Source organism: Populus trichocarpa, chromosome 1 (assembly GCF_000002775.5).
Source record: "Populus trichocarpa isolate Nisqually-1 chromosome 1, P.trichocarpa_v4.1, whole genome shotgun sequence".
In the NCBI taxonomy this organism is placed as follows: domain Eukaryota; kingdom Viridiplantae; phylum Streptophyta; class Magnoliopsida; order Malpighiales; family Salicaceae; genus Populus; species Populus trichocarpa.
In genome coordinates, this window is record NC_037285.2 from 29028304 (window position 1) to 29054392 (window position 26089).

At 32.2% G+C, this 26089-nt stretch overlaps 3 protein-coding genes across 29 annotated transcripts; 2 read left to right on the plus strand and 1 right to left on the minus strand.

Annotated features, from left to right (window-relative positions):
• Positions 1 to 432: 432 nt before the first annotated feature.
• LOC7463892 (pentatricopeptide repeat-containing protein At5g01110) lies at positions 433 to 6266 on the minus strand. 24 transcript variants are annotated; one of them, XM_024593264.2, is made up of 5 exons: positions 3740 to 6266; positions 3544 to 3631; positions 3372 to 3413; positions 1667 to 1796; positions 433 to 779 (listed from the first exon to the last, which is right to left on the minus strand). In XM_024593264.2, exon 1 carries the CDS (start codon positions 6131 to 6133, stop codon positions 3914 to 3916), a length of 2220 nt encoding a protein of 739 aa, XP_024449032.2. In that variant the 5' UTR covers positions 6134 to 6266; the 3' UTR covers positions 433 to 779; positions 1667 to 1796; positions 3372 to 3413; positions 3544 to 3631; positions 3740 to 3913. The 24 variants fall into 24 exon arrangements, with proteins under 24 accessions (XP_024449032.2, XP_024448997.2, XP_052303109.1 ...); XM_024593229.2 differs by having other exon boundaries at positions 433 to 792; positions 3151 to 3413; XM_052447149.1 differs by having other exon boundaries at positions 433 to 1796; positions 3544 to 3621.
• A 7044-nt stretch (positions 6267 to 13310) lies between these two features.
• On the plus strand, positions 13311 to 17707 carry LOC7463893 (cold-responsive protein kinase 1). 3 transcript variants are annotated; one of them, XM_024609888.2, is made up of 8 exons: positions 13311 to 13901; positions 14223 to 14614; positions 15144 to 15269; positions 15427 to 15560; positions 15859 to 16072; positions 16262 to 16493; positions 16714 to 16864; positions 17060 to 17707. In XM_024609888.2, exons 1-8 carry the CDS (start codon positions 13549 to 13551, stop codon positions 17375 to 17377), a joined length of 1920 nt encoding a protein of 639 aa, XP_024465656.2. In that variant the 5' UTR covers positions 13311 to 13548; the 3' UTR covers positions 17378 to 17707. The 3 variants fall into 3 exon arrangements, with proteins under 3 accessions (XP_024465656.2, XP_002298473.4, XP_024465666.2); XM_002298437.4 differs by having other exon boundaries at positions 15430 to 15560; XM_024609898.2 differs by having other exon boundaries at positions 15433 to 15560.
• Positions 17708 to 18888: 1181 nt separating this feature from the next.
• Positions 18889 to 24884, plus strand: LOC7496773 (signal peptide peptidase). Of its 2 annotated transcripts, XM_002298438.4 has the most exons (12): positions 18890 to 19058; positions 19449 to 19583; positions 19976 to 20091; positions 20195 to 20346; positions 20457 to 20542; positions 21240 to 21367; positions 21981 to 22031; positions 23154 to 23240; positions 23372 to 23441; positions 23963 to 24099; positions 24202 to 24279; positions 24424 to 24884. In XM_002298438.4, exons 2-12 carry the CDS (start codon positions 19544 to 19546, stop codon positions 24502 to 24504), a joined length of 1026 nt encoding a protein of 341 aa, XP_002298474.1. In that variant the 5' UTR covers positions 18890 to 19058; positions 19449 to 19543; the 3' UTR covers positions 24505 to 24884. The 2 variants fall into 2 exon arrangements, with proteins under 2 accessions (XP_052305940.1, XP_002298474.1); XM_052449980.1 differs by having other exon boundaries at positions 18889 to 19058; positions 23963 to 24884.
• Positions 24885 to 26089: the final 1205 nt, after the last annotated feature.

Genomic DNA, 26089 nt, shown 5'->3' on the forward strand with positions numbered 1-26089 from the left:
AATTTAGTAGAAATTTTATAGTTATGCTTTTTTCCTCGATCAAATAATATAAAAAAACTATCTTCAACTTCACGATAAAAAAAATAGTGTTATTTCCACTTTATCATACTTTATAATCTGCTTTTACTAATTAGATAGCCAAAAATACTCGTAATTATAAGTTTTACAAGTGATGATAATTAATTTTTTAAAAAATATATATAATGATATTAATGTGAGCATTACATTTATAATTAGAAATTTGGTATAGAGCCTTGTTTTGTAACCAAATTACGTTGTCTAACACCAAATTAGTTTTTTTTTTTTAAAAAAAATGGTCATGCTAAATTTCTTTTCTTATTAAAGAAAAAAAAATTTGAGCTTCCTAATACTATCTACCATTAAATAAGATATTTCACAATAATATTAAAGATTAGAAGGTAATATAGTCTATGAATAAAAATAAATATGGATTGAGATTAATAATTCTTGAAGTGAGAATAAATCCAAAAAAAAATAAAAGTATCCTCATGCTTCAGCTTTATCAGAAACTATATTGGAGAAAAAAGGAAATGAGCTTTTACTCTTTTAGTCACCGAACTCCAAATGGCTGAGCACACGGGATTGAGCTCATTGGTATTCCATTATTCCAAACGTGTGGAAAATGTAATAAGTAATTTACAAACGCCACTAGGCCTGCCTAATGGGTCACCCGCACTTGCCTCTTCTCCTCTGGCATCAACCCTGTTGCGAGGCCTTGGATTCTGACCCTTTTAGCTTGGGCTTCTGAGCTTTCTCGGCTGCCCAAGGAGACTGCATATCAACTCGACATTCATATATGGCGGAGCCCAGAAAAACAGAAAACTTCTGGCTAACAGAGAATCAGAAAATCTTCCACAAGCTTTTAGTGCCAACCTCAAAAAAACAAAAAACCTCTTGGTTCATAGCGTAATGTTTCAAATGGATTTCCACGAGGGGATAAAGAATAAGTGGAAAACAACGGTTTCATGAGACTCAAGTCATTGCATGAACACGAGACACCTTTTCAAGATGCAAACCCAATAAAGTCTATGAACAAGAGTAAATATGGAGTGAGATTAATTCACATTTAGAAAAAGAAAAGGGAGGATTTGAGCAGATTTTGATTGGTTACAGCATATAAAGGGGAGGATTAGGCCAGATAGGCAGATACAGATCCCTGAGTAATTGAATCAGGAATCCCATCTCTTTCGAGGAACTCGTCATGAAAGAGAACATAAGCAAATGTAGACAAATGGTTTAACCACCTTTGCTAACCCTTCATATCTCCTGGAGTGTAAGTAAAAGCAGACACTTACACTTTAGCACCCCTATTCTCAGCATTACCTAGATCCTAGACCACAAACAGGGTTTTTGAGTATTTGCCACAGTACTCTGTGCTTTTTTCATGGTCCCACAGCAAATCACTAGACTGGAATGTGTTCTACGCAGTGGGTCAATAGTGTTTTGAAAGAAGAAAGAAAAATTCGACATTCAGGTCATTAACTTGAATATATCTAATATCAATTAATTTAATAATCTAATTTAAATTGAAAGCAACAATAGAAAACAAATCATAAAAAAAGACTTGGCAATAATAAACATAAAAAATAAATCATCAATATTATACTTGTAAGGAGCAGAAAGAAAAAGTTTGTAGAAGACCTACCACCACTCGACCGTGAACATCGGCCGCAACCCAAAGAGCTTGCTTTGGTTCAAACTCTACTGTAAAAGGATGCATGACGACATCGAAAAAAATTGCATGATTCGCTAAAGCAATGTCCTGTAAAAGCAAACTTAACAAAACACAATGAAGTGAGTTATCCGTCTATATTCAATCATTCAAGAAAAAAAATTATTTTGAGAAAATATATATAACAAAGCACAAAACAAAAAAAGAACCCAGATAACCTAACCAAAGAAAAAAAAAACAAAAAATGTAGAAAGCATATAAAATAAAAACATAGAGTTTAATCTCTAATAAACTAAATATCAAATGATAAAATCTAGAGAGAGAAAAACATTAGGTTAAAAGAATGATAAAAAAAAATAAAACAACTCCTAGCAAACATCACGGAGGGTTAATTCTCCAAACTAGATTCCAGGAAATCCCAAAATGAGATTAACCAAAAAGCTTAAATCCAAATCAACTCAATGTTGAAAAATAAAATTGAATATAAAAAATCACAAAGCAAAAAAAATTAGCAAAGCAAAAAAAAAATCAAGAGAATAATAACAAAAATTGATAAGAAAAAAATAATCGACGATGAAATCACTGAAAAAATTACACTATAAAAATTATCTTAGATGACATAAATAGCAATTAAAAATAACTAAATAAGACAAATTTAAAAAATCAAATGATGATGAAATTGAAAAAATTTCAATTTTCATGAGTTATTTCAAATAAAAAAATATCAACCAAAAGATAAGGGACTAAATAAAAAACAAAGAGAAGTAAAAAAAATCAAATGTGAATGAAATTGAAATTGAATCATTTTCATAAGTTATTTGAAATAAAATAAATATCAACCAAAAAATCATGAACAAAATCAAAAACAAAGAAAAGCTACAGGGCTGATTTGAAAAATTGTACGGTAGAGCGCAGGAATCAAGGGAGAGAGAAGGAAAAAAGAAATGGTCATTAAAACCAAATCGAAGCTCCGTTTTCTACATGCATCATAAAGGAGAAATTGAGATGAATCTAATGACGCCACGAAATGGCGTTTTTGCTTGCCAAAATCAGCTGCACATGATGTATAAATACGGCAGAGCGGGTGACGCGCTGACACGTGCCCAACACACGACAATGATTTTTTAAATCCCTTTAATTTATTAAAAAACAAAACTAACCTTCACTTTACTCAATAACAACATAAAAATTAATAGTACAATAACCAAAATACCCTCGGATCCAAGGCATAAAAAAATTAAAACCCAAGGGTAGGGAGGTATTTTTATTGTGCAAATAAAAAAGATAAGACGAAAACACCACTCCTAACCGGCCAAAGTATTTTTGTATATAAGGTTAAATTGGCTATTTTACTGTACACTCTAGAAGTGAAAATACAAATCTACCCCTTAACAACATCAAAGCATTAATCTTAAGGATATTTAAGATAATTAACTATGCAATTTTAAAATAAATACCTGTTGTGCCCTCAGTCAATTTAAAAATAATGCCAAAATGTCCCCATTGAAAAGACAACCATGCCCTCAATCTCTAGCCAAAAGGTTTTTTTTAAGGGTAAAGTGGTAAGTTAATTGTTCTCATCCACAGTTAAACGTGTCTAGATTCACCGCCCATTTTAGTTTTTTTAATGGAATTTATCAGCTATGCTCACACTTGATACCCAGAGTTAAGATAATACCATTGCTCACATTTGATAGACAAGGCTATGCGCTCTTTAAACCTGAAATAGAAAAATTGGCATACAAACTATGGTAAGAAGTTAGCGACACAGTGGAGGGCAAGGAAGAAAACTACAAAACCTTTCAGAATCAACTCAACATATTTTTCCATTCAAATCCACTCAACCTCACCTTCGTCAAGAGCATCTATGATTGAACAAAAAAGGAGCACCTCACAAAAATGAAATCAACCTCTGCTTTTAAAACTCTCTGAGCACATCTACTAAGAACATGCAAATGAATAGATGGACTTCAGTGGCATAGGTTGTGATATAATATTGCAGAAAATAGAATGAAGAATATAAAGTTAGGAGTTAAGATATCCCACCTGGCAAAGAGACAACTGAGTCCAGCAAGTACAAAGGCTGCAAGAACTGAATAACAAGGATTTATCTGCTGGAATGGATCTGCTTAGCAGCATTTTACCATGAAACTGAACTCTCAAGTTGTCCAGGGTTCATGGCCTTTATCAACAATGAGAGGCAGCAGTATGGTGATCAAATTAAAAAACATCATCTGGGGCAAATCCTCTTTGAAGCATTTCATCATGGAATCGAAATGCCTCATTCAAGTTGTCCTGAGTGACGTGTCCATTTATCAAAGCTGTGTATGTGGACCTATCAGGATTTATCCCTTTCTCAATCATTTTCCGTAAGACCAGCTCAGCCTCTTGCATCCTACCCTGCCTACAGAAGCCATTCATAACTACATTATACGTGATAATATCAGGCAACAGACCTTCTTTTTCCATCTTATTAATCCAAAGAAAAGCTTTGTCCATATTATCTTCTCTCACAAAACCATTAATAAGGGTGTTATACGAAATATGATCAGGAGCAACTCCTTTAGCAATCATCCTGCCCAAGAACTCATCAGCCTTCGAAGAATCACCTGACCGACAGTAGCCTTTTATAACAGTGTTACAAGTGACAAGGGTGGGTTTAATACCCTTTTCAATCATCACATCCCACAATCTAAAGGCCTCGGATACATGGCCCACACTACAATACGCGTTTATTAATATGCCGTATGTAATGTGGTTGGGGAAAATCTTCCTAGAGATCATACCATCCCATAACTCACTGGCTTTCTCCATTTCACCCACCTTGCAAAACCCATCAATCAATGTATTGTATGCCACGATATCTGGTTTGATATTCCTTTGAGTCATCGTCCCAAACAAGCTTAGTGCTTTAGTCATATTCCCGTCCTGACAATGGCCATGAATAAGTGTGGTGAAAGTGTAAAAATCAGGGAGTGCACCCCTTTCCACCATCTCATCGAACAGCTTATCTGCATCTGTGAGCATCTTTTCTTTGCACAACCCATTTAATATAGTATTGTATGCAATCACATCCAAGACACAACCCTGCTCCAGCATTTCATCCCGTATCTTCAAAGCCTCCAACATATTGCCATTTCTACAATAACCATGCATAAGAACAGTGTAAATCACATTATCTGGAACCAAACCAAATTTCTTCATATCTCTAAAGTACACCAATGCCTGATCAAGGTGTCTGTTCCTTGAAAAAACTGCAATAAGGGAACTAAAGCTTACTAAATCAGGAACAACACCCTGACGTAACATTTCACCAAAAATTTCTTTGGCTTCAGAAAAATTGTCTCTTCTGCAGCTCTCAACAAGCAATGTGTTATACGTAGTAGTATCAGGACTCAACCCAATGTTCAGCATCTCAATCAAAATTCCCTTTGCTCTTGCATATCTTCCCTTTTTACACAGACCATTTATAATAGCATTATATGTAAAAAGACTCGGTTTCAAACCTTTATCTGCCATAGAGTTCATTATCTCAAAAGCTTCTTCTAAAAGTCCTTCACGACAATATGCACCAATTAAAGTATTATAAGTCACCATATCTGCATAAATCCCGTTTCCCTCCATCTCACTTAAAAATGACTTGACATCATCAAATTTACCATCTTTACACAAAGCATTGACCATAATGTTTAATGTATAAACATTCAATTCAATCCCACTTCTAACAACTTCCCTATGCACTTCCCATGCCAATTCAACCCAGTCTATCTTCACTAACCCTCCAAGAAGACTATTGCAAGCATTTATAGACACCAAATACCCTTTACTCCTCAAAATTCTAAACGCCTCAGTCCCTTCCCTTAACTTCCTAGCTTGCACATAAGTTCTTATCAACAAATCAAAAACCAAATTATTAGTCCCACAATTGCCACACATCGATGATACCAAAGCCTCAACAACCTCAACCCTCGAAACCCCACTTCTCCTAATCATTCTAAGAATCAAAGCTTGTGCATCAGATAATCTTCTACTACGAACAAAAACATGAACCATTGCACTCAATGAAACGGATGAATGCTTAAAGTTTGAACCATTTAACACTGACGAATCAATAAACCTTTGACCAAGTTGCAAATTACCATTACAACGACATAAAACATCAACAATGACTGATGGGTTCAAGCGAAGTTGATAGGAAAGCAGAGAATTTACATTACCATGTTTTAAATTGAAGATGATCTTCTCCACCAATAAAGAATCAGGCAGGGTTGTTGCTGAAGAAAATGGTTCTTTATATGGGTTTTGAGAGGTTTCTATTGTTTGGAGACATCTAAAGCTAGATTTAGAGGCAGGGTTTAGAAGATAACTGATGAAGTTATATCTTTTGTGGGTTTTGAGGATTGTTAGAGTGTGTTTTTGATTAAGTAGAAAAAGATCCATTTTTGTGAAAGTATAGCTAGCTGTTTGCTCGAGGGTTTCGTCTCAGTCCGTCAGTTTGAAGATTCTGAAAGAAGAGGAAACTGTCGTGGTCGAGGAAATAAAAGTTGCAAGAAAGTCGATTCTGAACCTCTCTTGTTGTCTATTTGTAGATGAACCCTCCACTCGCCGTACTTGTTTATTCTTTTATTGATTAATTTTGAGTTAATGACAACTTAGTTATCATAGTTTGTTTAAATTACAAAAACTCTAAAAACCGTGGTAAAAAGTAACTATACATCCAGATAAAAAAAAAACCTATTCATTGCTATTGCTATGATAAAATTACTTTTTTACTCTTTAAAGTAAAAATTATTTTGTCTTGGTATGGGGGCTAATTCTATCTTTTCTAGACTTATTGGTTATTTAAAATTATCATGAAGTATTTATATTTTTTTCAAATTTTTAAAACAGTAAAATAATTAAATTACTTTCCAAATCGAGAAAATATTAAAAATATTGACAAAGAGTTTTTTTTTCTTTTTAAAATATAATAAAAACCTTTTTACCTCTAAATTCAAGAAAAAGTAAGTTATGCATTCAGGGCCATTGGTTTCCTTTCACTTAATTTCATAATCATCAAGGGGTAATTTAATTTTTTACTTGATTATTTAATATTTAAATTTAAAAAGTTGTTGGTGTGTCAAATATATGTGACTGGAGGTGCGGCATCTTTGATAGACAAATCTAACATTTTGTCATGTTAATGGAGGTGTCACCGCATTCTTTTCCTCTCGAAGCAGCGCATGGCGGCAAACACGGGATAGTTTGTCGTCGAAATAGCTTTTTTATTTTCTCTCTTCTTAAAAAAAAATACAGGTTGGCCCTATGTGTTTTTGTTGTTTCAATTTTTATCCTTATTCTTTTGATTTCTGATTTTTATCATTGATCCTTTTATAATTTTTTAATTTATTTTCAATTTAGTCCTTCAACTCAAATTTATCTTATGTTATTTTTTTTAATTTAGTTCTTATTTTTAATTTTTAATTTTTTCCTAGCTCTTTTATAAAAAATTTATTGGTTTTCAATTTTATCTTTCAATCTAAATTTTCTGTGTATTGTTTTATCCGATTTGATTCTTATTATTTTTTTTGTTATTTTTTTTTTCAATTTAACCCTCAAATTGAAACTTTTTTGCTGCCCTCTAATTTATTTTTTATTTTGATTTTCATCCTTATTCTTTTAATTATCATTTTTTTTATTTTAGATCCTTTTTTGTAAAAAACATTACAATTTTATCCTTTAACAAGTCATTTGTTGAGGATTGGGCTTCGTGTTTTTCTCATTTATGGTGCTTTGGGTCTAATAACCGAGGTCATGAGTTTGAAAAGTCAATGCGAGTCAAAAAAAAATTTTGCTTATCTTATTTTTTTGATTTCATCATTCAACTTTAATTTTTTTATATTAACTTCGTGATTTTTTTCAAAAAAATTTTATCATGTTATTACAATCTCATGACCTTGATCGCAAGTTTTGCAAATCAACTCAGGTTGACTCATCCTTATTATCCAAATTACATGTTTATCATGCTACCTTGAGTTTTCCCAAGCTGATTCTTTTTGTCCTTTTTTTTGTTCAATTCCATACCTCTAAAGGTTTTTTTTTTCAAGTTATAGTGATTTTTTAAAATATATATATATATATATATATATATATATATATAAGTTTATTATTATTATTTATTTTTCATCATCTAATTAAAATAAAACCAACATATTAAACTCAATTGACATTGTAACCTAAGTTGTTTGCTTTTCTTATTTATTTAAATCACGCTTTGCGGCTCCTAGGCTATTGTTGCCTTTTTTTTAATTTTTTATTCTAAATTGGTTTTTATTTTAATTGATACTTTTTAATGTTTTTTTAATAATTGTTTTAATTTATGCATCAATTAATATCCCTCCTGTGTTTTTTTATTTTTTATTTTTCTTTTTGTAAAATAATTTTTATTTTTAATTATTTTGTATGTATTTAATTTTTTTAATATATTATTATGATTCATCCATGATTATTTTTCTCATGTTTTGTGTACATGAATTTTATTTTTAAAAATAAAAGTTATTTGTTTGTAAATAATTTTTATAATATATGTAACTTTGCATAATATTTTTTTTTCTTTTATTTAATCGATTTCATGTGTGTGTATACTTTTATTATTATTTGATTAAATAAAAAAAATAAAAAAAAATTCATCAAACACAATCGGATAAATGACTAATGTTTTAATATCAAATAGCTTGATCTGCATCCATCTTTTAATTTTTCTAGTTTTATTTTTAGTCGTTATCAATGAATTTTTTTATTTACATAAAAAGTTTTTGATTTATTTAATTAGATATATGCGAGTCAAGTGGCTAATTAATTAATGAGTCATTGTAATATTAAAAACTAGTAAATAATATTTTGATCAACATTGATTGATCATTTTTATTTATTTTTTTAATTAAAATATGTTCTTCTCTAATCAAATTTCCATTCTTAAATATATTTTTTTATTTTTCAAAAAAATAAAAATAATATAAATTCACTAAAAATATATGAAATTATTAAATTAAAAATATATTTAAGATAATTTAAATTAAAAATATATTTTTAAAATTATGAGAACTAATTAACTAGTTTAGTTAAATTACGGCCACAAAGTTATAATCAATTCAATTATTTTTAAGAAGTTATTTTATTATAAAATAAAACTAAGAAGCCTAAGTAATGTATTGTGGGTCGTCTGGAGATCCTCTATTTATTTATTTTTTTTGTTATAGTTACTAGGAATTTTTACATTTTAGTCTTTGAATTTATTTTTCTTCTTATCTGGTCATTTGATATTGGTATTGTGATTTGTTTTTCATGTATGCATGTGAGAATCTTGAGGTGTCAATATAATGTTTCATTGCTGGGTTAATTCTTGATTTTATGAGACAAAGTTCAACGTAATTAATTTAAAACAATTAGAGTTTTAGGGACTGAGTTTGAAAAATAAATAAATAAATATCCGGTCCCTTTTTGGCTAAAATCATGGACTGGTTTGCATGGTCGGGGGGAGTTCAAGTCCCTTTTTTATTTTATTATTGTCCCTCATTTTTTTTTTAATTTGATCCATTTGCATTGGCTTTATTTGAGTTTTAACTTGGTATTTTATTTTGATAATCTTGTTACGGGGATCTTGTAATATCGAGAGAAATTTTATTAGCTCGGTTTTGAAAAATAAAACATAATTCAACTAATTTAAAAACATTTAGGTCTTTAGGGACCAAAATTGGCATTGGGGGGATTGGCACGCGCCAATGGGCGAAGCGGTCTTTGGACGGCAAATGACGTGTCTCCTGGTGGCCAAATAATGACTTCCACGGTGTTGTTGGAAGCTGCATATCATGTCCTTTCAAGTGGTGTGACGTGTTTTAGTGGTGGCACAACTATTGGTTCCCGTATACTTTTTTCTCCTCCTTCTTTTCTCTCTTCCTATTAGGAATCGCACTGTCATACATAATTTTAAAAGTTTTATGTTATTTGCTCATTATATCAAATTTGATTTTTATTTTTTTTTATTGATTTGTTTTTTCTATTTCATTTCTTTGCATTCGGTTTCTTTTGGATTTTATATCAAAATTGATATTTATTCTTTTTATTGCTCAACATTTTTCTTTATATGTCAAATTTGGTTCTTATTTTTTTAATTACTTTTTTTTTCTTTAGATCCCTTTTTTAATTTGATTTTCTTTTTTCAATTTCTTCTTTTAACACCAGGTTTGTTAAGAGTTGAGTTTCGTGATTTTTTTCTCAATATAATGATCCTAATCTCAAGATCCCACCTCCGTGTATGAAATATCAACCCCAATTAACAAGATTTCTTTTTTATTTTTTACACCAATTTTCTTTTTTTTTTATTTTGGTTTGTCGAGAATTAAGTTTCATAATCTCTTTTATCTTTTTTTTATAATATTATTATAATCTCATGATTTAGATTATATATTCGAAGAGTTTGTCCAAGTTAGCTTGGATATTTTTTCAGGTTATTTTTTTAACATTGAATATTTTTTCAGTTGCACCTTTCAACGGTTTCTTTTAGAATTGACTTTATATTTTTGTTTTTATTTTATCTTTTATTAGGTTATTCTATTCACATGATCCGGCTCAAGAGGCTTGACGGCCTTACCAGGGTTTGGTGGTATTTTAATTTTTATGTTTTTTTTTAATTTTTTTTCAATTCTATCCTTTCATATTTGAATTGTTGGAAATTAGGTATCATTATTTTTTTTTGGTTTAAGTTATTTTTTTTAATTTATTCTTTAACATTGGATTGTTTTAGAATTGAGCTTCGTAATTGTTTTTTGTTAAACTTTTTTTTTGCACGTCATTGTTATTATTATTTTTAAAAAAATTAGTGCAATTACTTCTTTTTTTTATCTTCTGATTATATGAAACCATTTTATCATATCTTATTATATCTCGTAGGACCTATAACTCAATTTACAATTTTTTTTTAAGCATACCAGCAACATCCAAATATCATTTTTCAAGCTAAGAAAATATTTAGCCTGGCTCGAGACGAAGCGCGCAATAATGGAGGCAGGGGCGGAGCTAGGGGGTGGCAAGCAGGGACCGGACTCCTGCAAAACATTTTAAATTTTTTTATTATTTAATTTTTTTAATTTAAATAAATAAACTATTTAATAATATATATATTATTATATTAATTTTGACCTCCCTGTAAAATGCCACTAGCTCCCCCTGAGTGGAGGACTGTAGAAATGGCGGCATCTTTTCAGAGCGTCTGGAGTTGGTTTCTATTCTTATAATTTCTGAAAAGCTGCATTAAATATCACCGGAAGAGGTAAACTTTACACCGACGAGAGCAAAACTCAAGCCCTGTGTGGCAACTGTGTAACTTCTAGCATTTTTTTTTTTTTTTGATTTACGTGTGGTGTCCGGGCCAGCTTACGCGCACCACGACTATTCTCCACGGTCCACTGGACATCCTGCAAGCCCAGGAGCAGGTAAGACACCGCGGGGATAACAGGCGTGCACATAAAGGATCGAACCCAGAACGGGGATGGAACAAGTTATACGATTAACCACAACAGCTAGACCTTCAAGTGCAACTTCTAGCATTTTAATTAATAAAGAAACGGCCGCCTTGAAATTAAAAGTACCACGATGTCCATGCCCCCACAGTTCCTTCAGTTTGACTACTTGATAATATTTTATTATTCTTATTACTAACCTACCTGGCCAATTCCATTTTCCAAAAATCAAACATTTAAAGAATTCCTTCCACTCCCTTTATTTTATCAATTCCTATTTAATATAACTAGAGGGCTGTGGTGTAAATTTTTTTTTTATTAAAATTAAAATTTTTAATATTTTTAGATAGTTTTGATGTATTTATATTAATTTTTTTAAAAATATATTTTTTTAATATATTTATAAATAAAAAAATATTTTTTTAAAAATATTTATCACGCATAAATACGTGTAAGTTGAAACCTACCCTCCACCGTCAAATAAATCATCCTATGCATTGCTGCACTAATGTTTGCAAAGTCTGATCCGTAATGTGCCCCATCTAAAATTCCTTCAGGCAAACAATGTATTTAAAAGTATGATTGTAATTATTTTTTTAAATATATTTTATTTAGAAATTTATTAAAATAATATATTTTTTAAAAAATATTTTTTACAACAACACATCAAAATGATTTAAAAAAATATATTAATTTGAAGTAAAGAAAAAATAAAAATAATTAATTTTTTAAAAAACGCTTTAAAATATAAAAACCAACAATGTTAAGATGTGGTTGATGGCTAATATTAAATTCAAAGGCAACTTTGTCACACCATTCCATAGTACATCATTTACAAAGTTATTAATCTATGCATAAAAAAACAGGGCAAACATAATAAAAGTGTGATTTTTTCGACACTCTTATTTAACAAATCAAAGGAAATTTTATAGATGTTAGATGCTATTATGCCTTCTGTTCTTTATATCTTTATAAGAAGGTCAATTGTTGTTAGATGCAACTCTATGTGTCAATGGCGAAACCATGATTTCTTAAATGAGAAGGTAAATTACTAATAAATATTATATTATGTAGACATATAATTAGAAATTAATTCAAAACATATATACTAACTCATATCAAGCAAAATTAATTTAAAAATACTTTTAAAATAAAAAAACTTACATTATAGTTGTTCTTTTGGAGTTTTTATATTTTGAAACCACTTCATAATAATTTCATTATCAATATTATCGAAGATATCTTTCTTAATATATACAACTAAACTGTCATTCATTCACTTATCTCCCATTCTATCACGACAAACCATTTTTAAAAACAAAAAAAATAGTTTTTTTCTTTTCTCTTTTAAGAAAAGACCAACCTGCATTGATTAAAATCAGGCTTGCACGCACGTGTTAATTCTTCTTCAGTAAAACACAAATTGTCTGACGAAAACAAAAAAGAGAGAAAAAAATAAATAAAATATGAATTATTTAATTATCTATCCTGATTATTTCATAGGAAGGCACAAGGAAATTAACTAACATCATAAAAAAGATCAATTTCAAACTAAAACAATTTTAATTTTGCAAATATCAATCTTTACTCACCGACAACAATTAGAATGTTTGTTTGTTCATCTCATGAAAAAGTTTAGTTTCATACCGTAACTAATTTAATTGGAAATGATATAACTTTTAATTAATTCAAAACAATCAAATTAATATTTATTGTTCAAAATCTTATAGTCTAGTCCACTACTATTTACTTTTAATTGATTCAAAACATTATATATATCAAAACCTTTAAATTATTATAAATCTTAATATTTTTAATAACCAGAAGAAATTTTACTGAGGTTATTTTGTAGATGGACTTGAAGATAAATTTATATAATGGAGAGAGGCAGGGAACCGTAGCTTAAAAAAATAGTAGAAAAGTTCTCGGATAATTAGTGGAAAAAAGAAGAGAAAAGTTTGGAAAAATAAGAAATGAACTGGAGTAAGGGACATATATTATATATTATATTAAGATACAAGTCAACAATAATAACTTTGGGAACCCTCACCATGTTGTTAAATTAATATTCTAATATAAAAAAATATTTTTTAAAAAATTCAGGGGGCAATTACCCACTTTTACCTCCATGTGGCTCGTGCTGAGGTTGTCTATGGTCCAGAAGATTTTCAAGAAACCAGTGTTTTGTTTTAGGTCTGGTCAGTAAAGTGATATTCATGCATCTGTATTATCTGGCGCCAGGATGAAAATATTTTAACAAGCTAGTGATTTTAAACTATATTGATTAGCTTGGCATCGAATTTCTACTTCAATCACTGGGGGATGGAGATAGAGTAAGAGACACAGTCCAAAATCTATATGTTGTTTATAGTGGTGTGGTGGATGGTGGCGATCACGGGGGCTTTTTCAGACCCACAAGCCAATCTGCTAAGTGCAGGTTGCAGTCAGTACAAGGTTGACGATGTTCCGGAATTCACAAATAACCTCAATGCTACACTGTTGGATCTTGGAGCACAACTGAACAGCAGTAAATATTTTGCAACTGCAGAGCAAGCAAGGGGTACAGCACCAGTCTTCGCCATGGTTCAGTGCAGGAAATACTTGTCAACGGCAGATTGTGTCGCGTGCTTCGCTATTGCTGCTAGACAAATCCGCAACTGCTCTGCCGGCATCAATGGCGCTCGAGTTATCTATGATGGCTGCTTCCTCAGGTACTGACTCGTGCTTTAGTTTTTCACAAATTTTTGAGGTCGTGTTTATACTTTTGCAACTGAGAATTGTAATTGACCAAGTTTGGAATGGATTTATGAACTTAATATTTAGACCTTGCCTTTCTAATAACATACAGGCGCAAAACAAATACGAGAAATCAAGTATTAACTCAAACAAAAATTGACAATTCACCTATTAACAAGCATAAAATTTGTAACTGAGAAACAGGCTATCGAGTTTATAGGTGGATATGTATCCCCGTAACAGAGATAATTAATTAATTAATTAGTCTTATGTTCTTTGCCTTTGTTGTCGTTGAGGTATGAGAGCACAAGTTTCTACGATCAAAGCACTCAGGATGGTCACTACGGGGCTTGTGGGAATCAAACTGCATCTCCTGCTTATCAAGCAAGTGTGGAAAGTCTGTTATCAGATCTTCAAATTGCCTCGCCGAAGATATCAGGTTTCTTTGCAACAAGTAAGAAGGAAGTGGTTGGTGCGAATTCAGTGGTTTATGGAGTGACACAATGTGTTGAAACCATCAGTAAGGCTGGTTGCCAAGATTGCTTAACAGTGGCTTATGCTGACTTGCAGACATGTTTCCCTGATGCTGATGGCAGGTCCATCAATGTTGGGTGTTTCTTGAGGTATTCAGACACGCCTTTCTTTGCAGATAACCAACTAACTGATCTCAAGCCCTTCTTGAGAAATGGTAAGCTTTCTATTTCCAGACTTCTAGTGTTTTACTAGTTTCTAGCCATTCGGCCCTTTGATCGTATAATGAACTACTTGGCTCGGTTTCCTTCCCCCGCTTAATCGAAATCTCCTTCACTCACAACAGAAGGCCAAAGCAATCCCAACAAAGAAAGATGCAGAGTGCTGATGCCTGTCTTTGTATGGAAGGACTCTTTATGCCAGTTTTTTCAATTAATTAATCTTCTAGATTGAATTTAGACCACATTGGCTATAAATTTTTAATATAGGGATGGAATTCTTGATGCCTTGACAGACTATCCGATAATAATTTCCTAATTATAAAGCCACTGTGCAAGCTCAGATATCAGGTAGACTAGTACATGTAGGTTTTTTAGGTTCATTGTTTTGTGGACAAATCTAGAACATTTCTCAGGTTGCTGTCTTTTATAAGAATTCGAGGGCAAATCTTATTTCGAATGTTATAACTCCCTCTATTACAGACTGTAGGAAGTTTAAGCCTCATATTTGATCCCATATTCTGGCAGGAAGTTCAAGCAAAAAGAAAGTCCTTATTGCAGGGCTTGTTGGAGGCATAGGTCTTCTGTTACTTGCTACTGCAATACTGTTTCTGTGGTTTAAATTATATAGAAAACCAAAGGCAGTTCCTAGAGGTAAAGCACTGTGAAAAACTATGGTGAATAATTTTTCTTTAACCAGTTATCTGCTATAAGTCGAAATGATTCCTCTTTTTAACCATGTTAGAGAATTCCACATTTTTGGGTCACTAATGCTTACACATTATAAAGAAATTCTGCTTGATTTTTTCAGTAGAAGGTGACATTTTAGGGGCGACTGAATTGCGAGGTCCAGTGAATTACAGCTTCAAGGATTTGAAATCGGCAACAAAAAATTTCAGTGAGGAATACAAACTTGGAGAAGGAGGTTTTGGTGAAGTGTACAAGGTGGAGTAGAGAGAAATTACAGATTTCAAGAAATAATAATAATAATAATAAAACAATTAGCATAACAGTCCTGTTCTACGGAGGTTAGACTGTTACGGATTCAAGATTTTACATCGTTTAAGATAATATGGCTGAGAAATTACTGGTTGTGAAGTGTGAAAAAAGAAAAGAAGAAAACTCCAGTCTCCTCCTCCTTTATTTGTCATGGAAAATTAATAAAATACGAGATCCACATAGGATTTTCAGCTGAATCATTGACCTGTCATGGCTGATATTTAGTTATTATGTCTTCAAACAGGGTGTTTTAAAGAATGAGAGAGTAGTTGCTGTCAAGAAACTAGCTATAAGCCAGTCTCACAGGGCAAAGGAGGAGTTTGAAAAGGAAGTTAAGATCATCAGTAATGTTCATCACAGGAATCTCATCCGACTTCTTGGATGCTGCAGCAATGGACCGGAACTACTTCTCGTGTACGAATACATGGCAAACAGCAGCCTTGATAACTTCTTATATGGTAATTTAAATTTTGTTTGTACAAGTTGCTCCTAGCAAAACAAGACAAAAAAAATAAAAAAATGGCTACCTGTAAATTTGACGAGATCACATGTTAGGAGTTAGGACTTAGAAGTTGCTTACACCAAATACCATATCTGATAAGAATTATCTTGAGAAAATTAGGGTTTTGTTTTACTCTGGAAAACAGGTGATAAAAAAGGCTCTCTCAGCTGGAAGCAACGATTTGATATAATTCTTGGGACAGCAAGGGGACTTTCCTATTTACACGAGGATTTCCATTTGTGCATCATTCATCGAGATATTAAAGCCAGCAATATTCTTTTGGATGATGATTTCCAACCCAAAATAGCAGACTTTGGGTTGGCCAGGCTTCTTCCGGAGTCTCAGAGTCATCTTACCACCAAATTTGCTGGTACACTGTAAGTTATGATAAGCACCTGCTCTTGTGAAATTGATATTGCTTATCACAACCAGATTGCTCATATCATAGAAATACTGCATCTTGTGATGGAACATTCACACTCAGTACACTCTTGCCATCTAAAGTCTCGGTTCATTCTCCATATTTTGATCCTTTTCAGAAACTGCTAATAGCATGATAAAATAACCTGATTCTCCGTTGCTTTCTTATTGCATCAGGGGATACACAGCACCTGAATATGCAATTTATGGACAATTATCTGAGAAAGTGGATATCTATAGCTATGGGGTTGTTGTCCTCGAAATCATGAGCGGCCAAAAATGCAGTCAAGCAAATCAAGATCCTGACTCGGACTACCTCCTCAAACGGGTGAATTTATGATTAACCAATGCACTATTCATTTTCCCTTTACATAGCATTTTCAATTTGGCCATTGTCTTGTTGACCAGAAAAGAAAGTACTGGTACTGGATTCACAATGGTCAAACCTTCTTGTAGCAACAAGATTTTGGTTCCTTTCCCATGGTTTTGTCTCGTTTACGTGTGTTATCTCGTGGTTTGATAGGCATGGAGACTGTATGAGGCTGACATGCATCTGGAATTGGTGGATGGAAGCATGAGCCCAGATGAATATGAAACAGAAGAAATGAAGAAAATCATAGAGATTGCTTTGATGTGCACTCAGTCAACAGCTTCCTTAAGGCCAACAATGTCCGAAGTAGTTGTTTTACTGAAAAGCAAGGGTTCTTCGGCGCAAAAACCACCACCAGTAAGCCCTGCCCTCATCGAGTCCTTTCAGAAAATCCGCGCAGACACATCCACGTCCACTGGTTCCCCTATGTCTAATGCTACTGCCTCCGTCTCCCAAGTATCAGCACGCTAAATCTATTGACTCGCCACGAAACAAATCAACAGCACGACATTCCATTACATATACCGCAAATTTATATGCACTCCTTCCCTGGGCATATATATTCTTAAAACTGTTTCAGTCCAGTAACAGTTGCTCAATCACAAAAAATAAGCATAACGCAGTATTCCTGCATGCAATGCAGTTCTGGTTATAAAGCAGTAATTTCTCCGTAGACATTAAAATGATCTGTTGTTCACTGTTTCCTAACATTTTTTTCCACTTTATAGCCTTAAAGGGACGCAAATTATTATGAATATTTAAAAATATTAACTTATAAAGAACACTTATCAATTTATATAATCAATATAATTGATATTAATTTAAATGCTTGATGTTCATTCATTTTATAATATAATCTAATAACAAATAATATCCTAAGAACATTCGTTACATTTTATCTTAATTTGTATATGCTTGATTACCATGGGATAAAAAGTGCTGGTCAAATAACTTATTAGAATATCGAGTTTTTTATATATATTCATTAAATTTATTTTGTACAGCTTTTAACTTAAGTTTCCATGGCCGGGAGTGTCATAACTTACACTTTTGAGTACTTTTTAAAAATATATTTATTTAAAAAATATTAAATCAATATTTTTAGTATTTTTTAATAATTTTAATATAATAATGTTAAAAATAAAAAATCTAAAAAAATACTATATTGATGTATTTCAAATAAATAATATTTTAAAAAATAATCTACACCACAATACCAAATACGCATTTAAAAAGTTTATCCTACCCTAAGTTTATAAATAAAACATAAATATAAATTTATGATATTCTATGGCCTATTCATATTATAGATATAATTTTTTTTTAAAAAAACCATGTTGTTTTCATTTACACGCTACAAATTAAGAAAAACAGAGAGTATTTAGAAATGCCTTAAAAAAATAATTAAATTTGTTTTTATTTTAAATTATATATATATATATATATATATATATATGAATTATTTTGATTTTATGTTATTAAAAATAAAAAAATATTATTTTAATATATTTTTTCATAAAAAATGTTTTATAAAATAATTACTACTATAACACTAAACGCTTCCAAAACAAGCTTAAAGGAAAGATTATGGTCTTTTTATGCAATAAATCCGAAACTTTTAACACAATATCTCAAAACAAGGAGAGAGATATTTTTGGCTGCTGAGATGGCCGAATCTTATTGGATAGAAAACCTCACCATACGTGGCCCTCAGGCCTCAAGAGATCCCAATATAGCAGTAAACTGCTTTATGACCGGGGCGGTTTATCTTGTTTGTAAAAGTATAAAGTACGGAATTAATTACTGAGAGTGTATCCATGACAGCCCGTCTCTTATCACACCACGACAATCTAGTAATAGCAAGCCACGTATTCAGTATCTTGGCCATTTCCACTGAAACTTCTAATTTCACTGGCTTCCGATTAAAATTTCTGTGACAGGCTTGTACGATTTTAGTGCCAGTAAATTCTTACCAAATATTTTTGACCTGCCTCGTTTGGTAAAACCCTATCTCTGTCTCTCTCTTTCTGCAAATATATAAACAAAAACATAATTTCTTTTTTATTTCTCTCTCTCTAAAAAAACCACCCCTCTCTCTCTAGGCATCTCCGATCTGTATCTCTAGTAACCGTTAGAAAGAGAGCCTCTTCAGGTACATCTCTTTCTATAAAATTTACATACCTGTGTGGTTAAATTTAGGGTTACGATTCTTGATTCTTGTTTGGTTGCTGAGAAAATTTGAGGAATAGAAAGAAATATATTTTTTTAATGGAGAAAATGGAATTGGAGTCGTAAGTCTTGTGATTTACGTCGTTATTTTTTTTTCTTGTTTATCGTGAAAAAATCAAGCATAACTGTTGAACCGGGATCAGTATAGCATTGTCTATAAATATATGTAAATTTCCCAGTAACTGAAATAGGGTGTAATTATTGATCCCTATTTATTAGAGAGAAAATTAGGTCTTCTGTTGCTTTTTATGTAAATTTTATCAGCCTGTTAATGATTTGTTTTCTGATATTATTTTCTTGACTCGAATTGCAGGTTTTTTTTTATGGTAAAGAGGCAATAGGTTTTTTTCAATTGATCGCTGAAGTGTTGTAATTAGCTTATAATCTGTCTCCAATTAGAATACAAACATGAAGAATTGCGAAAGAATTGCCAATTTTGCTTTAGCAGGTATTATATATATATTTTTTTATTTTTTTTCTTTACTTTGACGAGCTTGACTTTGTGCTAGTACTGTGCTGCTCCTTGTAGATTCCCCTTTTTAGTTAACCCCCCTCTTTCATATGCCCGTGTGCTTATCTTATTGTCCTGGGTATTTTTCATAACTTTTTGAGCTTGGATGTCGGAAAATGGTTGAATCTCATGTGCAGCGAGGGGTTTTAAGGAGAGGAGGGCTACTTTCTCTAGAGTAGCCCAGCCATTGGAGTAAAAAAAAGAGAAGGGGATTTTGAACATGATAGTTCTTTGTTTCTTGAAACTGATGTGTGGGAGCACCTTTTGTTTGTTCCATGGCTTGGGAACTTGACGCGATTTTGATACCATGTGTGTGATTTTCAATGCAGGTTTAACATTGGCACCACTTTTTGTGAAGGTAGATCCAAACTTAAATGTGATCTTGACTGCATGCCTGGCAGTTTATGTCGGTTGCTATCGATCTGTCAAGCCTACCCCACCTTCAGTTAGTATAACAAGCATTACCATTTATTCTTTCCCCCTTTATTTTTCCTGTTCCGGCGATCTAGATTGTGCTTGACTGAAATTTGCTGTGTTTAATCTTGCAGGAGACCATGTCTAATGAACATGCAATGCGCTTTCCCTTTGTCGGAAGTGCTATGCTGTTATCATTATTCTTACTCTTCAAGTTTCTTTCAAAAGATTTGGTTAATGCTGTTCTGACTTGTTACTTTTTTGTGCTTGGAATCGTCGCACTTTCGTATGTTCTTTCCACATGAACTTCAATGATTATATGCATAAAATAATTAAAAGTGTTATTTTCTTTTTAATGTTTTTATTATTCTCATTTTTCCTGTTTGCATTTTTCAGGGCAACACTTTTACCAGCTATAAAACGTTATTTGCCTAAGCATTGGAATGATGATGTCATTTCTTGGAATTTTCCATACTTCCGTTGTATGTGTTCTTATGAATCCTCTAGACATATTTCAAGACCCCTTAAATGATTCTGAAAATTCAGCTGGTTTCCATCCTTAGTTTATAATCATGGTTATTGAATGCTATACTGCTAGGTTGCTTATTTGTGGATGCTTGGAATTTCAACGGCAAATAAATGCTTCCTGATTCGTTACTTAATTCGAGCTATTTGTTGTTGCGTGTTGTTTTTGTTATTTTTTTGAACATGCTGCTCTATTTTATATTTATTTACTGATTTTCGGTTCGATGGGAAGGAAATGTTCTTGTATCTTTATGGATAAGTAAAACCACACAAATTAAATGGTCATCTTTCTGTTTCTGTAACATCTTTTCTGCTCATAATGGGTGACATAGTTTTGAATCCCTGTTCCCATTTCTTAAAAACTGGATTTTGACAAGTTAGATGCTTGTACATACATGGTTATCTGGCCGCAAATATAACACTCTTGGTGTCCTGGAGCTGTACTTCCTATTCATACTTTAGATATATTAACGACAAGTTCCTTTGGATATTCTTGACTGGTTTTTACAGTGGTGCTTTGGACATTGTAAATGCTTGGTTATCTGCATGTTAAAGCATTAATGACCTTATGTTTCTTGGATTTTTCTTTGATTCAGTGGATGTCTTGATTGTACCATGCAGAATGATGTTTTTCCTTATACCTTTCTTGCACAGCTTTGGATATTGAGTTCACAAGATCTCAAATTGTTGCGGCTATTCCTGGAACATTCTTTTGTGCTTGGTATGCTTCCCAAAAGCATTGGCTGGCCAACAATATTTTGGGCTTGGCTTTCTGTATCCAGGTCTGGCGTCATTCAGTCAACAGATTACAAGCTAATTGCTTTGAGTTATTTATCTTCTGTAGAATACCCTCTTGGAAATTTCATGCTTTTGCATTATATCAACTCTCACTTTTTTCACATTAACCAAGCTGTACACTGAAAAATATTATTAATTACAAGCTAGCATGCCTTATTTACTTTTGATGGTTTCAATTTTCAATTATATATATATATATATATATATATATATATATATATATATATATATTCTAGTCGCCTTCTTGTAGTTGCTTAAATCTTTGGGTATGCCTTTTTGTTCAACATTTTCCCCTGGATACTCTATATAATCTGAGGCATTTCATCAAATGTCAGAATGCAAGCTGAGTTGTCTAAATAGTGGGTGGATCTTTTAATAGCTTCCATATCTATACTTTTTTACATGTTCAGCACTTGCCAAGGACTTGTGTATGCACTGCAAAATTCCAATGTTCAATAGAAATGGGATTTTCTTGAGATAAATATTTTTCCCCCTTATAAATTGCGAGATATTTTTCACTAATAGTACCTGTGATTGATATAGTTACTTAATTTGGATGGTTTTTAAATGATTTGATTTTGTGTTGCTTTTTCGCAGGGGATTGAAATGCTTTCCCTTGGTTCTTTTAAGACTGGTGCCATCCTCTTGGTAAGTAGTCTAATTGTGGAGTTCTTTTGTGTCTTTTCTGGATAACTATTGATTATACAATTGCAGATGTGGTTAGTTTGTTACATTAGTTAACTTATGTCTATATGCAGATTAAGTTACGGAATGCTGATATCCATGTTTCTTGAATATCATGTCCTTGAGAATTTAGTTCCTCAGAATAAAGTTGCTTGTGCTTTTTTCATATGTGCTTAGCCTATGTTGTGTTTGATGGCAGCCAGATTATTTGGAAAGTACATTTGTGAATAATATTATTGTTTCGTGCTGAATTTACATGACTGGGGCCGCCCTTAATGGGAAACTTCATGTAATCTTAAGGAAAAGGGCAGCCCCACTCTCAACATTGATCAGTGTTTCTCTAGTCCATTAAGAGAACATACCTTGGACTCTTTATCTCATGGACCTTCTTTGGTACAAAAGGATAAGTTAGTGTACTATTGGATTAAGCAGTAGAGGTTAAAAAACTTAGCTTCTCTCACTTGATATGGAATTTAACATATGATTTAAGGTAAGAAAACAACATTTTTAAGTTTGAAGATCTATCCATGGCTTTAGGATTTGAAAGCTTGTGCTTGATTTTTCTGTTATTCTGCAAAGGGACATTAAAGAGAGATAAGGAAAATTTTCTATCCTTTTTTTTGTTATCCTACAGCTTGGCCTTTTATACAGCATAAGGCTCTAATTAGTAGAATTGTGTCTCTTAATGGGTTAAAGAAACACTATGTGAGTTGAGGGAAGTGCCCTTTTTCTTTAGATTACTATTCACAATGCAGGACTCTTCCTGTTAAATGTTGCCAATAGTCATGTACCTTTCTTTTCCTTTCTTTTTCTTTTAAGAAGTCAAATATAGCAATGAACAAAATGTTCAGAACAGTTAAATGCATAAAATTCCAAAAGGTGGAAATTTAACATTTCTTGGTCCTGGACTCCTGGTTATGAGTTTCAAAACAGCAGTTAATTTTATCATTTTCTTCCATATTATATGCTACTGCTCTTTATTTTGATGACACTAAGGGGGGTTTCTTGATATAGCCCTGGTCACTTTTTTTCTGGCAATTAGTAATTCTTCTGATATTTGATCTTTTTGTCCTTAATTTATTGCAGGCTGGACTTTTTGTATATGACATTTTCTGGGTTTTCTTCACTCCTGTGATGGTTAGCGTGGCAAAATCTTTTGATGCACCTATTAAGGTTAGTTTTTGAGCTTATTCATCTTCAATGATATCATATTTGCATGTAAAAATGAATTTTGTTATTGAAGCTTTTGATATGATTTGTTGCAGCAGTCTAATTATTAGCATGCCTATTCTATTCTTCTGTAGCTTTTGTTCCCCACAGCTGATGCTGCGAGACCATTTTCCATGCTTGGACTTGGTGACATTGTGATTCCTGGTAAAGTGTCTAGTTAGATCTGCACCTGCATGATATTTGCTATGATGATAGACAAGCTGCATTTGGTCTCTATGAGTAGTTGTCGACAATATTGAATGAAACTTTGTGACATTAGCATGGCCCAGTGTTCCATTCCATAGCTTATCTTCTATCTAGCTCAAAAATATTTTCATTGAATCTGCTTTTCAGTTAAATAATATAAAATTAGTGAAACATATGGCTGATCTTCTATTGGGTTATTCCTTTGAAAGAAACCGAGTAGTCTTTGAAAGAAACTGTGTATCTGAAAAGATCCCTGCACATTAGCTGGAGAGAGAGAGCTTTACATAATCTTTCTATATCAGATGCATATATATAAAGGCAGCCAATATTTCTGATTTTAGCATCAGAAAATTGAAGATGCAGGGTCAAATAGGTTGATTTGGTCACAGGAATTGCTGTTGATAGTAATGCACACTATAGAGTGATCATCTACTCCTAGGTTCTTACATTGGTTGTTATATATATTTTTGCCCTTTCAGGTATTTTTGTAGCTCTGGCATTGCGATTTGATGTGTCCAGGGGAAAAGACAGCCAGTACTTTAAGAGTGCTTTTCTTGGATATGCAGCTGGTTTGGTCCTTACAATTATTGTCATGAACTGGTTCCAAGCTGCTCAGGTGACTTGTCTCGATCCTTTTTCTTGTTTTTCTTCTCTATTTTGTATGTCAGGATTATTATCCCCTGTATTGATCGCTGTGCTTTCGTATTATTACTTTCAGCCTGCGCTTTTGTATATTGTACCAGCTGTTATAGGATTCTTAGCTGCTCACGTCCTATGGAATGGGGAAGTCAAGCCAGTATGTCCTGTTATGATCTTATTTCTGTTGCTTACAGTGGCCACCTTTCTATTATAATATTTTAGAAATTTCTTCTCCTGAGAAGTCATCTTGATCATACTCGGTTGTCTGATATAGTATTTTTTATTTGGGCATAATATGCAGTTAATGGAGTTTGATGAGTCCAAGACTGCTGTGTCATCTCAAGAAGATAGTGGAACCAGCTCTAGCAAAAAGGTGGAATGATGGGAAAAAGAAAACCCCAGATACTGAAACTTAGTGTCAGGGAAGAAATATGTTTATTTTCATTGAGGACATAGAATGCTACAACTCTCAACCTTTTTGCCATCTTATGCAACTTGCACACCAGTGTAACAGGCTTTGGAATTTTAGCCAAAAAAAAAAAAAAATTAGTCTCACAGCAGGACCATTTTAGACCGTCAGTTTTTTTTTTTTTTTTTAATTCTTAAGCCTCCATGATTTTACTTGAGAAGTCCTCTTGCGAGGAAAGGCTTGTGTGGTGATCAGATAAACCCCTCTGAAATGAGATATCATCTTGGTAGTGTGGACCAAATGGTTTCACCGCTAGCTCATCAAGTGAATTGGGAATGTGATTAATTTGTCTAGCCTTGTCTTCAGTTGCTTTTTATTTAGAAAAATATATAAATATTTTATTTTTATGTTTTAAAATTTATTTTTTTATATCAATACATTAAAACAATTTAAAAATATAAACAAATTATATATATTTTTTAAAATTAAATTTTTATAAAACATTGTTGTTTGGAACATGAATCAAAACTGCAGGTTCAGCCCAGTGAGAATATAATCTGGGCCCAGCCCATGCACTTTCCGTGGTTGCTTGTTTTGCTGGTGAGAATATAATCTGGCCCCCTCCCCTGTTAAGAAGGTGAGATGGATTAGTTTGGACTTTGGAGGGATGAAAGAGATGTACCGACTTGTTTGGTAGAATGGATGGATTCACCTCTTCCTTTTGTGTTTACATTTTTAAATACCCAAATTCATCCTTCTTATCGTATAACTCTGCATTTCTTTTTTGAGAATATCTCTCGACTGTTCTATCAGAAGATACGATATTTTGATAAAATTCCATTCCAACAAGGAACCACTAATTATATCAAAAATAAAAATAAAAATAAAAATGGGAGTTCCTTGATTGCTCAATACCATAGAGATTCTAGCTTGGTGTAACATCTACTTGAATTCAGATCCACTGCCAAATATATATATATATATATATATTTACTTGTTACAGTATAAATAGTATGTTTTGATTCTATTAAATAGTAAGTAGCATTTGGTAAAACCATATTTTCTAAAAAATTAAATTTTTTATATTTTTGTATCGTTTTGATGTCAAAAATATATTTTTTAAAATATTATTTTGATATATTTTCAAACGAAAAGTACAATCTAAGACCTGTTTGTTTTTGGGTTAGGAATTTTTGTAAAAAACTAATTTTTTCAGTTTAAAATTATTTTTTATACTTTAAAATTATTTTACATATGATGTAAAAATCAAAATTTTAAATTTTTAAAAAACACGGTTATGCTACAGTTTCAGAAGAGGCTTGGGTATCTTGATTCTTGAATACGCAGGAGTAGTTCATTCCTGTTTTCCTATCACAAGCGTTTTTATAATTTGAATTTCTCTGACCTGATGATAAATTGAAGAGGTGGTGTTGAGAGAGGTAGAGTCAGCAATTTTAGCCGTCCTATAACCGGCCCCTGGTTAAAAATCACCAGTATTTGATTTTCTGGGAAATAAAATATTGAGATTTAATTATCACAGGAAAATACCCACGTATCA

Coding starts and splice junctions, on each gene's coding strand:
- LOC7463892 (XM_024593313.2), bottom strand. CDS start 6,133: ATGGATCTTTTTCTACTTAATCAAAAACACACTCTAACAATCCTCAAA.
- LOC7463893 (XM_024609888.2), top strand. CDS start 13,549: ATGTTGTTTATAGTGGTGTGGTGGATGGTGGCGATCACGGGGGCTTTT. Junction 13,902..14,222: donor TATGATGGCTGCTTCCTCAG/GTACTGACTCGT, acceptor GTTGTCGTTGAG/GTATGAGAGCACAAGTTTCT. Junction 15,270..15,426: donor ACCAAAGGCAGTTCCTAGAG/GTAAAGCACTGT, acceptor TGATTTTTTCAG/TAGAAGGTGACATTTTAGGG.
- LOC7496773 (XM_052449980.1), top strand. CDS start 19,544: ATGAAGAATTGCGAAAGAATTGCCAATTTTGCTTTAGCAG. Junction 19,584..19,975: donor TGCCAATTTTGCTTTAGCAG/GTATTATATATA, acceptor TTTTCAATGCAG/GTTTAACATTGGCACCACTT. Junction 20,092..20,194: donor TCAAGCCTACCCCACCTTCA/GTTAGTATAACA, acceptor TTAATCTTGCAG/GAGACCATGTCTAATGAACA.